Here is a 14,792-nt window from a genome sequence, read left to right on the forward strand (position 1 = left end):
GCAAGCGTTTCCCGGAGCAAAATCCGAATTACTAAGAATACCCTACATTGTTTGAGGGAAGTAATTTACAAAATGTATGCGCGAAAGGAAAATCACAGTAGAAACTATTTTCCTGCAATTTATCGAAGAGTCTCCAGAAACTAAGATTTCCAAAAGTTCGTTATATTTGGGAATTAAAAAAATGGGTTTTCATTTCAAAAAACCGGATGGAAGAAAACAGTTATTGGAAATGCCTGGAATCAGATTAAAAAGAATATTATTTTTGAACAAATACCATGCTGCTAAAAGCGAAAAGCTCTTTTAAACCTGTTTTTTCTGTAGAATTTGTACTTAAACGAGCCCTTAAATAAATATTATTACTGCTTGCTCGACTTCTTGTTATATTATTTATTATACTTTTAGTGCATCAGACGCTTTTTGAATTGCCTTAAATCGAGATCCTAAATCGTTTTGAATATAGTTTACTACATTAAGCATAAGTATAAGTTAAGATATTCTTTGGTATAAGCCTTAAATCGAGATCTTAAATAATATAGGTATTTTTTTAAGAAAACTCGGTATCTAGTTAATAAAACAATATTTTTAAAATTAGTGCGCTTCTTTTATATTTTTTTATTACGTCAACATCTTTAGAATTTCATAAAATTAATTTTTATTATTATAAACCGCCACTGATAATATGAAATTTCAAGTCACTCCGCCAATGCAATAAGAAATATGTCAAGCATTTGACATGACAAAGGTCATAACCTAATTTTTTTCATGCGGGTTTAGATGGTGCAAGAAGCCGCATACGTTAAGTTACTAAAACGGCTGGTACCTCTAAATAGGTATTAAAAATACTATATATAGGGTGGATTGCAATGATTGTGATGCTGTGTACATAGGCCAAACAGGTAGAAATTTAGATATAAGAATTAAAGAACATGTAAAGTCTATTAATAATCTCCAGCATAGTTCTGGTCTTGCAACTCATTGTATAGTAAATAATCACAAAATTAATGAAAACTCAATTAAGTTACTACACAGAGAAATAAAAGGTAGACGCTTAAATTACATTGAACAGTTAGAAATACTAAAATCTGTTAAAAACGAAAATAATGTTAACGACCAACAAGGATTTCTAAACACATTTTTATTACCCCTATTGTAAACTCTCTGAACCCACCCCCATAGCAATATATATATATATATATATATATATAGCAATATATATATATATATATATATATATATATATATATATATATATATATAGCATATATATATATATATATATATATATATATATATATATATATTATATATTATTATTACCCCTATTGTAAACTCTCTGAAACCCACCCCCATAGCAAATATATATATATATATATATAAAACACATTTTTTATTACCCCCTATTGTAAACTCTCTGAACCCACCCCATATATATATATATATATATATATATATATATATATATATATATATATATATATATATATATAGTTACAGTGTAGTTAGACGATTAGTTCTTAAAAAACTCTTGAAAAAGGCCTAACAAGCCGAAACATATTTGTAGAGTTAAAGTTACTCTTATTAAAAGTTTTTGATACATCTAAAAGCGTGTTTTATTAAAATACTAATATTTCAACGATGTTTCACAAGGAACCAACCACAGCTTCAGTACAATTTATTAAAAATGCAGGCGTCGCATCTTTAGTGGTTTTCTACAAACGATGTCTACTACGGTCTAAGAAATGTTCGAACCACATATGGTTTATTAAACAGTGCCTGAAAAATAAGGTGACACCACAACACAAAATTGTGTGCAACCACAAATCTCGTGAAGCACAGGAGTCAGTGAAAAAAGCGTACACTATATGGCTACAAAATGAAATTAAATTCTGGTACAAAAGAAGAGACAACATCAACCTACATAAGAAGCTATGCTACACTGAGTTGTTAGAAAAAGAAGGTCATTTTGTTTTTCAATACAGAGACAGACTCATAAGAGAAGAAATTAGTGACTTAGTTAGTTTACATTATAACACACAATTAAAGAAACTTAATAAACTTATTAAATCCAACAATTGTGACAATGTTAACAAGGTTGTAAGTACACAACATAACAGTCTTTTTGCATTTCACCCTACACTTATTAATTTATCAAATATTACTTTTTCAAATGATGAAATTTCAATATTGGAAAAAGGATTAAAATATTCCCCAGCTGTTTTTAACAAAAAAGATATAGAATTGCTAGCAGTTAACACCGCAATCGCAGTTGGGACTTTACCTCGTGCCTCAACATGTAATAAATATCGCATAGTAGAAAATTTCAATAATTGTAACAAATATTTAAAAACTAACAGTAAAGAGAAAAATATCATACAGTCTATAACCAAGAAAATAAATGATAACAATTTAATAATTACAAAAGCCGATAAGGGCAACACTATAACAATTCTAACAAAAACAGAATATGATAAGAAAATAGCTGATATTTTAAATAGTGGAGATTTTACTAAAATTTCTGATCCAACATGTAATTTTCAAAAACAAATTCTTTCTATTTTAAAAAATAACAAATCTATATTACCTAATAACAATGAATACTATGCCAAAATAATGAATCCTTCACCCCCATTACTCTATGGTTTACTAAAATTACATAAAGACAATAATCCAGTTAGACCAGTCGTCTCGTACATAAATGCTCCCTCTTATAAATTATGTCAAATACTAGCTAAAACACTTCCTTCCATGATCAATTTTCAATCAAAATTTGCCATAAAGAATTCTTTTGAGTTGCTAGATAATTTGAAAAATATTGAAGTTCCACATAATGCAACACTCGTTTCTTTCGATGTCAAAAGCCTGTTCACTTCTATCCCAACCCATGAATTGTCCTCTATTATTTATGAACTAATTGATAAATCTAATCTTAATATAATAGTAAAATCAGATTTAATAACAATAATTGAAACTTGTTTAGAACAAAACTATTTTCAGTATAACAATGAAATATTTAAACAGAAAGATGGGTTACCGATGGGTTCCCCAATTTCACCGTTATTCGCAGAAATATTTATGGCAGATTTTGAAAAGAAGCTATTTAAAAACAAGAGTAGTTTAATATCAAAAATAAATTATTGGGCAAGATATGTAGATGACATTTTTTGTATTTGGTCAGGCACCGAGAGAAATTTAAACAGTTTTTTAACATTATTAAATTCAATTAACCCGAGAATACAATTTACTATTGAAAAAGGTATTAATACCATCAATTTTCTTGATGTTACAATTATAAAACAGTCTAATAGATTACAATTTGATATTTACAGAAAACCCACTACCACAGACACTGTAATACATAGTCAATCACACCAATCCTGGCAAATCAAAATGTCACCCTTTCATAGTTTAATTCATAGATTGGTAATGTTTCCACTGAGCCCAGAGAATTTTAAAAAAGAGTTAAATATTATTAAACAAATCGCCATCAACAATGGATATAAGTGTTCCCTTATTGATAATATGCTAAAGAAAAAACAAAAGAAAATATTAATGAAAAAATTTTATTCCGCTAATTCTAAAGACAATAACAATTATCGACTTTTAAACTACATTCCTAATTTAACTAACAAAATATTAAATAATCTCAATAAAATAGGATGTAAAATTATTAACGTAAATAAAAGAAATTTAGGTCAAATTTTATTAAATAATAAAGACAAAACTAATGTCAAAAATAAGTCGGGTGTATATAGAGTGGATTGCAATGATTGTGATGCCGTGTACATAGGCCAAACAGGTAGAAATTTAGATATAAGGATTAAAGAACATGTAAAGTCTATTAATAATCTCCAGCAAAGTTCTGGTCTTGCAACTCATTGTATAGTAAATAATCACAAAATTAATGAAAACTCAATTAAGTTACTACACAGAGAAACAAAAGGTAGACGCTTAAATTACATTGAACAGTTAGAAATACTAAAATCTGTTAAAAACGAAAATAATGTTAACGACCAACAAGGATTTCTAAATTCTCTCTACATTTTTTATTACCCCTATTGTAAACTCTCTGAACCCACCCCCATAGCATATATAATATATATATATATATATATATATCACATTTTTTATTACCCCTATTGTAAACTCTCTGAACCCACCCCCATAGCAAATATATATATAGTTACAGTGTAGTTAGACGATTAGTTCTTAAAAAACTCTTGAAAAAGGCCTAACAAGCTGAAACATATATGTAGAGTTAAAGTTACTCTTATTAAAAGTTTTTGATACATCTAAAAGTGTGTTTTATTAAAATACTAATATTTCAACGATGTTTCACAAGGAACCAACCACAGCTTCAGTACATATTCTTTAGTTTTCCTTAGATCATAATACCTTCTTAGGTACATGTTTGAATCTATAGAAGCTGAAACAACAACACTTGGGAGTGGAGATTCCACAATATGAATAAAATAAACATAATTCTCCAGTTTTCTTATATACGAGCCTGGGAGAACATTATTTTTAAATTTATTAAAGATACTTTCAATAAAATTGTCTTGATTTATAACTCGTAGCCACTTTACTTGCTCTACCGGACACTTTAGGCTGCCTAGCTAGCGATTCTGTAAACATATTTCCTATCTAGTGACTCATCAATCGTATACAAATAGCATAGGCTAGACAGGAAATTTCTTGCTATGGAGCTTACAGAATCCCACTGCTAGTATAATTATCCTTGCAACCAGGAATACAACAAAAAGATGAGGCATAGCACCAAAAACACACTCCAGTTAAGCTTTATTGATGAATTGCTAGAGTCCATTTCACTAGTCCGAAAAAGTAGCAAAATAAGCGTTTGGCATTTAACGTTTTATCCTCTTCCCCTCTCTTCCTACTCTTGGCGATAACGAGGGAGAATTATGGACATTCCGGTGGCCGGGTCGTAAATTTTATACAGAGTAAGGGTGGGGGAAAGGGTGCTTTTAGTGTGGGAGGAAGAGTTAGAGTGGATGAGAGTGGAGAGATATTTTTTAGGGAGTTTTAAGAATGTTTTCTGTTTTGTTTGAAGGTGAATTAAAACTTGATTTTCATGCATTCGTTGTCCGATGATACGATATTAATTTTATTGGTTGAATTTAAAGACTTCGATTGGTTAGAAAATTACACAGTTTTATATTTATTGCATTTTCATGCCTCCGTTCATCCGATATAGATACGCTTTGCTTGTTATTGGTGTCATTTTATATTTTCATTTTCATAACGATTTGGTTGTTTTACTTATAATCTTAGAGTTAGCAACGAGAGAGAATTTTAAGAAAGCTGGTTCTTCAATATATTTTTTGTTATGCTCTCCTGAATGCGGACGATCTGGCTGCCGGTAGATATTGCGTTCACTATTGCGCATCCCTATATCTGTATTCAACATCTGTTTATTACTGCGCATCACAAATTTGCCCTGTATTTTAGGAATTAAGAAGGCTAGGACAAACCTATGTGTAGCATATTTAGTTTCAAGAACCAGTAGCAAAGTAATGTGAAAATTGCATCACTGTATCTCTACTCATAAACGAGAAATCCTATAAAACACACGAAAATGGGATACCCTGTACAGATGTGGTGCACAGTAGTGAATCGCAGTAGTCTACCGGCAGCCAAATGGCTCGCACTTTTATCAGGAGAGCATAGCAAAAGATATATTAAAGAACTAAAAAACTAAACTCTAAAAATTCTCGTTTTCCCGACGGTGCTAGCTCTTGTATAGAAAACGCCACGAATGTGTGGGAGTGATTCATCGGCCGCTACCATGTGAACTAATCTGTTCAAGGTCACATAAAACTTAATTCCAGTGCCGTGGTGTTTCAAGTCATATAATAATCAATACATAATCTGTTGTAATTTGTTGTTTTAATTGTCAAAATCTTGTCAAAAACATGTATTTGGTTATAAATATAAAATGGAATGCCCCATTGATCGCACTGCAAGCACACCAATGGACTGACGCACAAAAACGAATCAATCAAAGAAACGCGATATAGTATCGTTTTGTCAATCACGCTAACATTTTAGAATAAGTAGGAGGAGCGCAGGCAGATGATTAGACCGGGCCTTTAAAAACCTACGTCTGCGGTAAAAATTTACGTTTTGAATGTAAAAATGATAGCGCGCGTGTCGATTCTAACTTCATCAAGCGATGAATCACTCCCAAACATTCCTGGCGTTTACTCTACTATTGTGTTTTTATTAAGGTTAGATTAAATTTGTCAAAAAAGTGTCAAAACGTCTGTTATCATACGATCTTTCTCTGTTGACGGGCTGGAGTAAAAAAATTACGGATGAAAAGTGTGTGTATAAGATAAACTATAGTTTCCGGGGTTTTGTAAACCAGACGTTAACGGTTGATAATAAGGAAAATACTTTAAAAAATGGCGCAGTCGGTAGGATTAGTTGAAGCACAAAAATTCGAATAAAAATATGAAAATAAATGTAAATTAAATACATATCAATCTTACGAGTAATTGAAGCATGTCCACATCCACAACTGATCCAGAGGCGATCCTCCCACTAGACTCTCTGGTGGTCTCCTTCTTGATCCAGATGGTCCAGCACCTGATCCTCTTTGCCGATAGGATATGGCCGACATTCCCGAATTCCCTCTTCTGGCACATTGTCTCTGGAAGAAGGATACTCCTGCCTCCAAGAAATCTACTTCTCCAGTTATAGGAGAAGGTGTAGGTTCTTCACTGGAAATAAAAGAAATCTGTTTAAGATATTTTTTTATAACTTTTTGGGGTATTTTAAATAATTTCGTGACTTTACATATTATAAGAAAATCAATGAAAGTTGGAGTGTGATGGCAGATGACAAATGTCAAATAAAATTCGTAATTTGTCATTGTCATTCGTTTTGACAGTTTAGTTTTTTATTATGAGTTTTTGGTTTAAATGAATTGTGTTATGATAATTTAAGCTTAAAACTTTTTACTAGCAGTCCTTGCAGTGTAACATTGTTCTTTTTAGAACCTCTTTTAGTGCGAAGTGGTACAAGCTTAATAGCCGAAAAAACGGGAAATTGGTAGTAATGACCCTTTATGTCCCTTAAGTGCTGTTAAGAAGGTGAGTTTTGTTGATGTAAATAATAACTGTTTACATATTTATAATTATTTTATTTTTGTTTTCAAAAATATTTTGATTAAAAGAAAATATATAAACGTGGGCAACGCTGTGCCGGTCAAGCTTAATCACGTGACTAAAAGTTTATTTGGTATGAACTGTAAACAAATATTTTTTTATATCTACACTAAAAATTTTATTGATTTCCCTATATGAAAAAAATCTTTCATAAATTATCTCTCTGTACTTTAATATCCCCCTGTATGTATTTTTACCCCTCGTACCCCTTTCAAATTCTGTTGGTACAGACTCTTTTCAAAGCGATACGGGTTATTAGTATTTAAATTACTTAGTGACCTACTTTTTATACTTTTAAATTAAACTGTCAGTTTTCCACCAGGACGTGCATTAGAAATTCTTTTATTCCCTAACACTTCAAAAGTATGAAATTGAAAATAACCAACCTCGTTTTTTTAAAAAGGTCGACACTTTTCTTATGTTAATTGCGAAGAACCTGTTCTAAATAGGTATAAAAGGCGCGAAGAAAAGGCAGTTTAAGCTACGTAAAACTGGATTTGCATAGAAAAAATGTTAATATGAATTGAAACAGGATATACCTATATATGTGAATTAAGTCTTTTAAAATATTCAGGTTTCTTTTACATTAAGAGAGTTTTAGTTTAAAATTGAATTTACATTTTCTACATTATTAAAAGATTTCTGCCATTTATCACTTCATTTTCTATCGTGCTGGCAACTGGCAACTGGCAACTCTTACTTTTGGGTCGGTATTTGCATGTGTGGAAGTAAATCGCATAGGGATCTTATTAAGTCGGAGTGAAAGAAATGCGACGGTGTGCTGTTGCGACGTTGCCATATTTCTCCGGTACGCCTTTCCCCCTATCAACTACAGTAAAATCACGATCCCTATCGCTTATTTTTAAAATACTTTTTTTCGAAAAAGATAACTAGATAAAATCATTAGATATGTTTCTGAGCATCTGAAATGGAAATATAAGGATATCGTTAGGGCGTCTATTTTTTTTATAACGAGAATACGTCAGGAATCGCGATAATTTAAAAACTCAACATTTTAACACTTAATACGCGATAACCCAAGAACTACTTTAGATATTGACACTTTTTATTTTGAAGTTCGGAGTTCGGATCTTTTACAAGATGTTTAAATAAGAAAAATTCGATAGGCTTGTTTTTTTTCCATTCAAATTAAAAAAAACATCCATTTACTTTGAGTGCATTGCAATTTTCAGCAATCATGTAACTTTTTTATTTATAAAGATTTTCACATACTGTCTGCGAAGAAAATGTAGCAGAAATTATTAGTTTTATGTAAATTAAGAAGTTTTTGAAAAAATAACTACAATCAATTACTTCTAATGGACTTTGAGATATCCATTTTTGAATTCAGAGTTCTAATAGCGCGACCACTGTCGAACACCAACTCAATTCCACTTATTTTTTACCAAAAGTGCAAGTGTTTCTAATTTGCTTTTAAAAATTGACAAGCTATAGGGAAGATTACAACGACTCGTTAATAAATATACAAATAAAGTATCACGAGACGTAATTAAATCGTGAAGCTGAACGCGTGATGTACACTCTTCCCTAGAATTTTTGGTACTGATTGGGTGTGGTTTGGGTCGACCGGTCCACCGCGACGAAATCTGCTATATCCCTTTCCACGTCTCTTAGCAATGTGCACAGATTCTCAGTTTATTTCATACGTTTGGCAACGTTTTTACTGTTTCCTCTTGGTTCAGTACATTATAAACGCATTGTACTCTTCTTACATACGGAAATCTCGACCCAAGGCTAACATTTGCCGGTCCTTAGTATGTACAGGGTGGTCGAAATTGGTTTGTATTGACAAAGAAAACCTATTTCCTCACTAGATCGAGCAAAACCGACATAGATATCATGGGCTCGATTTCTGAGACACGTTTAATGGCGTAAACCACCTGTTGATATTTTCACTGCCAACTGAAATACGGGGTCTTTTTGAATTTTTTACCATTTTGAAAATTGCCCATAACTTTTTTATTTCGCGGAATAATAAAATTCTGTAAAAACGTTCTTAAGGCACTTCTTTCAGCAAAATCCGGTGGCGTAGTTATTTTTTTTCTACGCTTGTTCTGGTTGTCAAAAATAATAAAAAATATAATTTTTTAAATGGAAATCATAGTCGGCTGTAAACTTAAAAAATGCTGCCGTTTGACCCTTTCCAACGATATAAAGTTATGGGTATCTACTTCTAAGAATGGAAGAAATTTTTGATCTTTATATTGAAGCGGGCCTTGATTTTGTGTTGACCTATTTGCTTAATTATTTTTTATCACAATTTAATATTCTATATGATTATTTATCTGCATAATTAAAGACTTTTGAAAAGGTAAATTAACATTCTATATCAGTATTAGTAATTACAATTGAAATCGATACAATAAACAAAGAACAAAACTAATTTAAAAAACATTTAAATGATGAATATAGTTTACTAAAAACAATCATCAAAGATTTTCAAACTGAGCACCTTCTTGTTGAACATACAATAAACATCTTTTGCGCACAGAGTTACGATTTATTAGGCAAACTGGTGTAATAAGTCCAAAAGCTTGCCTAGTAGCCTTCTACAATTCTTTTCTCGTCCCAATGGTTCTTCCTTTATATATAAGGTATTTAATTTCTCCCATAAAAATTAATCCAATCCAATTTTTTCTAAATTGTCCATTTAATAGTGCAGGCATAACCCTGGTGTTTTCATTGTAATTGGTAATACTGATATAGAATGTTGATTTATCTTTTCAAAAGTCGTTAATTAGGCAGATAAATAATTATATAGTATATTAAATTGTGATAAAAAATAATTAGGCAACTGGGTCAACACCAAATCAAGGCCCGCTTCGATACAAAGATAAAAAACCTAATATTTCTCGCATTCTTAGAGATAAATAAACATAACTTTATATCGTTCGAAAGGGTTAAACCCCAGCATTTTTTTAAGTTCATAGCTAACTATGATTTCCATTTAAAAAATTATATTTTTTATTATTTCTGACAAAAAGAACAAGCATAGAAAAAAACTGATTACGCCACTGGATTGTGCTTAGAAAGTGCCTTAAGAATGTTTTTTTAGAATTTTATTATTCCGCGAAATACAAAAGTTATGGGTAATTTTGCAAATGGTAAAAAATTCAAAAATACCCCGTATCTCAGTTGGCAGTGAAAATATCAACAGGCAGTTTACGCCAATAAACATGTCTCAGATATCAAGCCCATTATGTCGGTTTTGCCCTACCTAGTCAGGAAATAGGTTTTCTCTGTTAAAACAGACAAATTTCGACCACCCTATACAGTATGCCTGGATTGTCTTTACAACAGTAAACACTTTTTATTATTGACATTTTGAGAAAATTGCATTCTTTATAAACACCTTGAATGTTCTAAAAAGGTTTATAAAAAAATAATAAGCGACCTCGAAGAATCTAATCTTGGTCGCGATAATAGGAAAAAGCTGATAAAAATTAAAAAAGTACGATTGCAGACTAATTTGTAAAAATATTTGAGAGTTTTATTGCGTCTGTCGTTTGTATTACAAACCCTCTCCTGCCTTCTTGCTTAAAAAGAACTTGTTCCCGAAGCCTTTTAACGAATTAATTATTAACAGACACGCGTTTCGAGTTTGAAAAGGTCCCCTTCCTCACTCTGCCCGAACGATAACGTGAAATTTACGAGTCCTTCAGCGATTTAGAGTTTCGCAGCCTCGCGAATATTATTCGAGATGGAATTGGAAAGTAATGAATTTGTCGTTACGGCTAATCTCGCAACGATTTAATTTAAAAGTTAGATTTTACGATTTCCAGATCTTCATTAAGCGGGAACGGGTTTCCAGTTGCAGGGGGCTTAGTATTTTATAATCCGCCCCTTCTCTCGAGGGGATGAAGGGGGTAGTTGTTGGTAAATTGCGACGATAACGTAGTATTTATAGTTGAAAATTTTACTGCGGGTATAAAATAAAAAAGTTTTTGAATATTTTTTTTTCTGAAAAATAATTACATAATTTTATGGGATATGATTCACAATTTATTTTTATTTACCACCACAGCCACTGTGACATAAAGAGAAGACATGTGGCTATCTATTTCAAACATTAAATTGTTCAAATGTCGTATAATAATCCTTAATGGCGGAAGCTGTCATGGAATTGAGCGATTAAAATATTATTATAAATCATTTTCTTCAAATGGAAACCCACTTTTTTATTTTTTAAAGGCTTTTCAATTTGTTACTTTTTAACTATACATGTTCGTATACCTAAAATGAATCGTTTTAAAGTTATTTAAGATTTAATTTGAAAACGTATATTTTTCTTGATTTTATCTAGCTTCCTTTGACATTGTGTCAAACGGTCAAACAATTTATCTTCATCTGTACAGAAAACGAATTATTTGAATTTTCTATATTATAAATACCGCCTGCCTTAAGAGTTTAAAAAGTGTATTTATAAAAATATATCTCGTATTTTCGCTCTTTAGTAATATCTAATAGTTGATATTATTAATAATATTCCGTATGATTTTTGAAAGAAGCGTCACAATATGATATGTCCAGATCTATTTTTTTACATCACTTGACGTTTAAAGTCATAGGCTACTGGTTAAAATCAAGAAAAATATACGCTTTAAAACTAAATCTTAAATAATTTAGAAACGATTTGTTTTAGGTATAGGAACATGTACAGTCAAAAAGTAACAAATTGAAAAATCTTTTCACTAGTGAAATAAAAAAGTGAGTTTCCGTTTGAAAAAAAATGATTTATGATAATTTTTTAATCGTTCAATTCCATGACAGCTGCGGCTAGTATTATATGACATTCGAACAATTTAATTTCTGAAGTAGATAGCCACATGTTTTCTCTTTATGGCACAGTGGCTGTGGTAATCACTAAATTTGACGTTTAGGCTATACACATATTTTTGACAGGTAGTTTTTTTCGTTCAAAAATTTTAAATATTTTTTTTCTCAAAAACGGTTAATGTTAGATATAGAGTGTTTAATATCAAAATTTATAAAATTTTACAGAGAATTTAAGCATGTGCATGATATAATATTTTTAATCGATAGATCTCGTTTAACCATGATGTGCAAAAAATCTCCGAGCTAGATGTTGTACAGTTGAGGGTTTGGGCGTGGCAAAATCTAGCCAACCGAGTCAGAGCCCACTGAGCGTAACAGTTAGATTTCCGCCACTAGAGTAGTAGGAACAAAGAACTTGAAGGAATTGGACCGTTGTCTCTGTTCATACTATCTCTACATTTATTAATTCTGATGCTTTCATATGCATCTAATTGCCTGTAATTTGAGACTTGTTTAATTAATTTTAAATTATTAAGATCTATACAATGTTCTTTATCAACAATATGTTCGGCAACGCAAGATTTATCCGGTCTACCATAACTTATCTAAGCTAAATGTTCTTTAAATCTAGTTAATATTGATCTTCTAGTTTGCCCAACATATTTCTGATGATATTTCTTGTAAAGATTGTAAAGAGAAATATGTTGGGCAAACTAGAAGATCAATATTAACTAGATTTAAAGAACATTTAGCTCAGATAAGATATGGTAGACCGGATAAATCTTGCGTTGCCGAACATATTGATGATAAAGAACATTGTATAGATCTTAATAATTTAAAATTAATTAAACAAGTCTCAAATTACAGGCAATTAGATGCATATGAAAGCATCAGAATTAATAAATGTAAAGATAGTATGAACAGAGACAACGCTCCAATTCCTTCAAGTTCTTTGTTCCTACTACTCTAGTGGCGGAAATCTAACTGTTACGCTAAGTGGGCTCTGACTCGGTTGGCTAGATTTTGCCACGCCCACTCAGTGCCCACTGAGCGAGTATATAAACGCTCAACTTGTAGATTGTACTTTAGTTTATAATCATCTGCTGATGATGCTAACTTGGTTAGCGAAACGCGCGTCCAGTGTAAAAGTAAAAGTGTTTTGGTGTATTGTGGTGATTTAGTGTTTTTATTTTGCTAGATGTTGTAGTTCTCTAGAAATTTCTAATGCACGCTCAGCCTGAGACACCTTGTATACAGGGTGTCAAAAAGAATGTATCTAACTTTCTCGGTGATTTTACAGATAAAAATAAAATAAAAAGTTTCAAAATACAAATGCCTTAAAATGCTTCCCCAGGAAGTTACAGCCCTTGAAGGAGTAAATAAAAATAATATATTTTATTGATTTTTTATGGACATTAGTAAACCGTTTTTCTTGAAATTTGGTACTCTTATATACATTTTAATGCCAAAACAAACGACGATAGTGTAAAATATCTTAACAGTCCTGAAAGGGTACTTTTCATCAGAGAGTACTACTGGTGGTACTTCTTTTATCTTTATAGATAGATATTTTCAATAAACGACATAAAAAGATAGGACATTTTTACGTGAAAAAAGGTGCCCATTGTTTAGTTCGAAACGGTACACGGTTATCACGATATTTACGTTTACAAGTTACGACGCATTGATTTTAGTATTAGCGAAATCATGAGATTAATTTATTTTTAATTTCTTTACATTTTATCATTTCGTTAATACTAAAATCGGAGCATTTTAACATTTAAACGCAAAAAAACTTATACTGATGTTTCTGGGGTCGAAATATACTACCCTTGAAAATATTTGCACTCATTTAAAACTCATATATTTTTTTAAATAGAAATTATGTACCTTATTCTAGGATCAAATCTGAGGTCACCGGTTGAACTGGCTCTACCACCAAGCAGACACACCAAAGAAGAAGGCTCGGCAATGATTTCCAGGTCAACAGATTGATCTGATAGCCAGTATTCTCTATCTTCTATGTTGACTGAGACCTGTTTGTTGAACAGTTTGACGTTGAAGCTGATCACGTCACTTACAGGTTCACCCTGTGGTGTGACGTAGTAAACAAGAAGTTGACTGACAGGAGCCATGACGGGTTTGACAATAAAACTAAAAAGAAAATGATAATGAGACATTTGTGTTAGAATCAGCATTTTTTTACAAATAATTTTACACCACATACTTGGTATTTCGTGGCATTCATTGAAATTTAAATCACTATTTTGTTATGCGAAGTTGACATATGATATGTCATTCTATTCAGAATATCATTTTCTATAAAATAAAGTAAAAAAATACCGAGGGTACCTTATAAAAATCAAAAGTTGTAGTTATTTCCGCTGAAACAGGAAGTGACCCAAACTAATTGAACACGTCATTCAATCCCGATTTATGTCATGTACTAACATACCAAATTTCATTTTTTAATCTGATAAAATAAAAATCTTATAGGGGTGAGCCACTCTTGAAAAACACCCGGTATAAATCAAGATAATTTTCAAAGAGGTACTTTGTTATACCGGGTGCGTCTCAAAAGTGGCTCATCCCTATAACATTTTATAATATAATTTTTTTTTATAATATAAATTTTTAAAAAAAGTTATAGAGATGAGCCACGGATGCACCCGGTATAACAAAACACCTCTTTGAGAATTATCCTGATTTTATCTTCAGATAAAAGAACGAAATTTGGTATGTTAGTATATGACATAAATAAGGATTGATTGACGTATTCAATTCTTTTCGGTCACTTTTTGTTTCACC

General features: G+C 31.3%; 1 protein-coding gene across 1 annotated transcript in view; it reads right to left on the reverse strand.

Annotated features, from left to right (window-relative positions):
- Positions 1 to 14,792, reverse strand: part of LOC115877526 (C3 and PZP-like alpha-2-macroglobulin domain-containing protein 8) — a 289,000-nt gene that overhangs the window by 48,379 nt on the left and 225,829 nt on the right. The window contains exons 10-11 of the mRNA XM_030893749.1: positions 13,875 to 14,138; positions 6,510 to 6,740 (exon numbers count right to left, since the gene is read on the reverse strand). Of these exons, the coding sequence (XP_030749609.1) occupies positions 6,510 to 6,740; positions 13,875 to 14,138 (495 nt within the window). The remainder of the gene's footprint in view (positions 1 to 6,509; positions 6,741 to 13,874; positions 14,139 to 14,792) is intronic.

The sequence above is a fragment of the Sitophilus oryzae genome, unplaced genomic scaffold (genome assembly GCF_002938485.1).
Source record: "Sitophilus oryzae breed Bouriz unplaced genomic scaffold, Soryzae_2.0 scaffold_1060_pilon_pilon, whole genome shotgun sequence".
NCBI lineage: Eukaryota > Metazoa > Arthropoda > Insecta > Coleoptera > Curculionidae > Sitophilus > Sitophilus oryzae.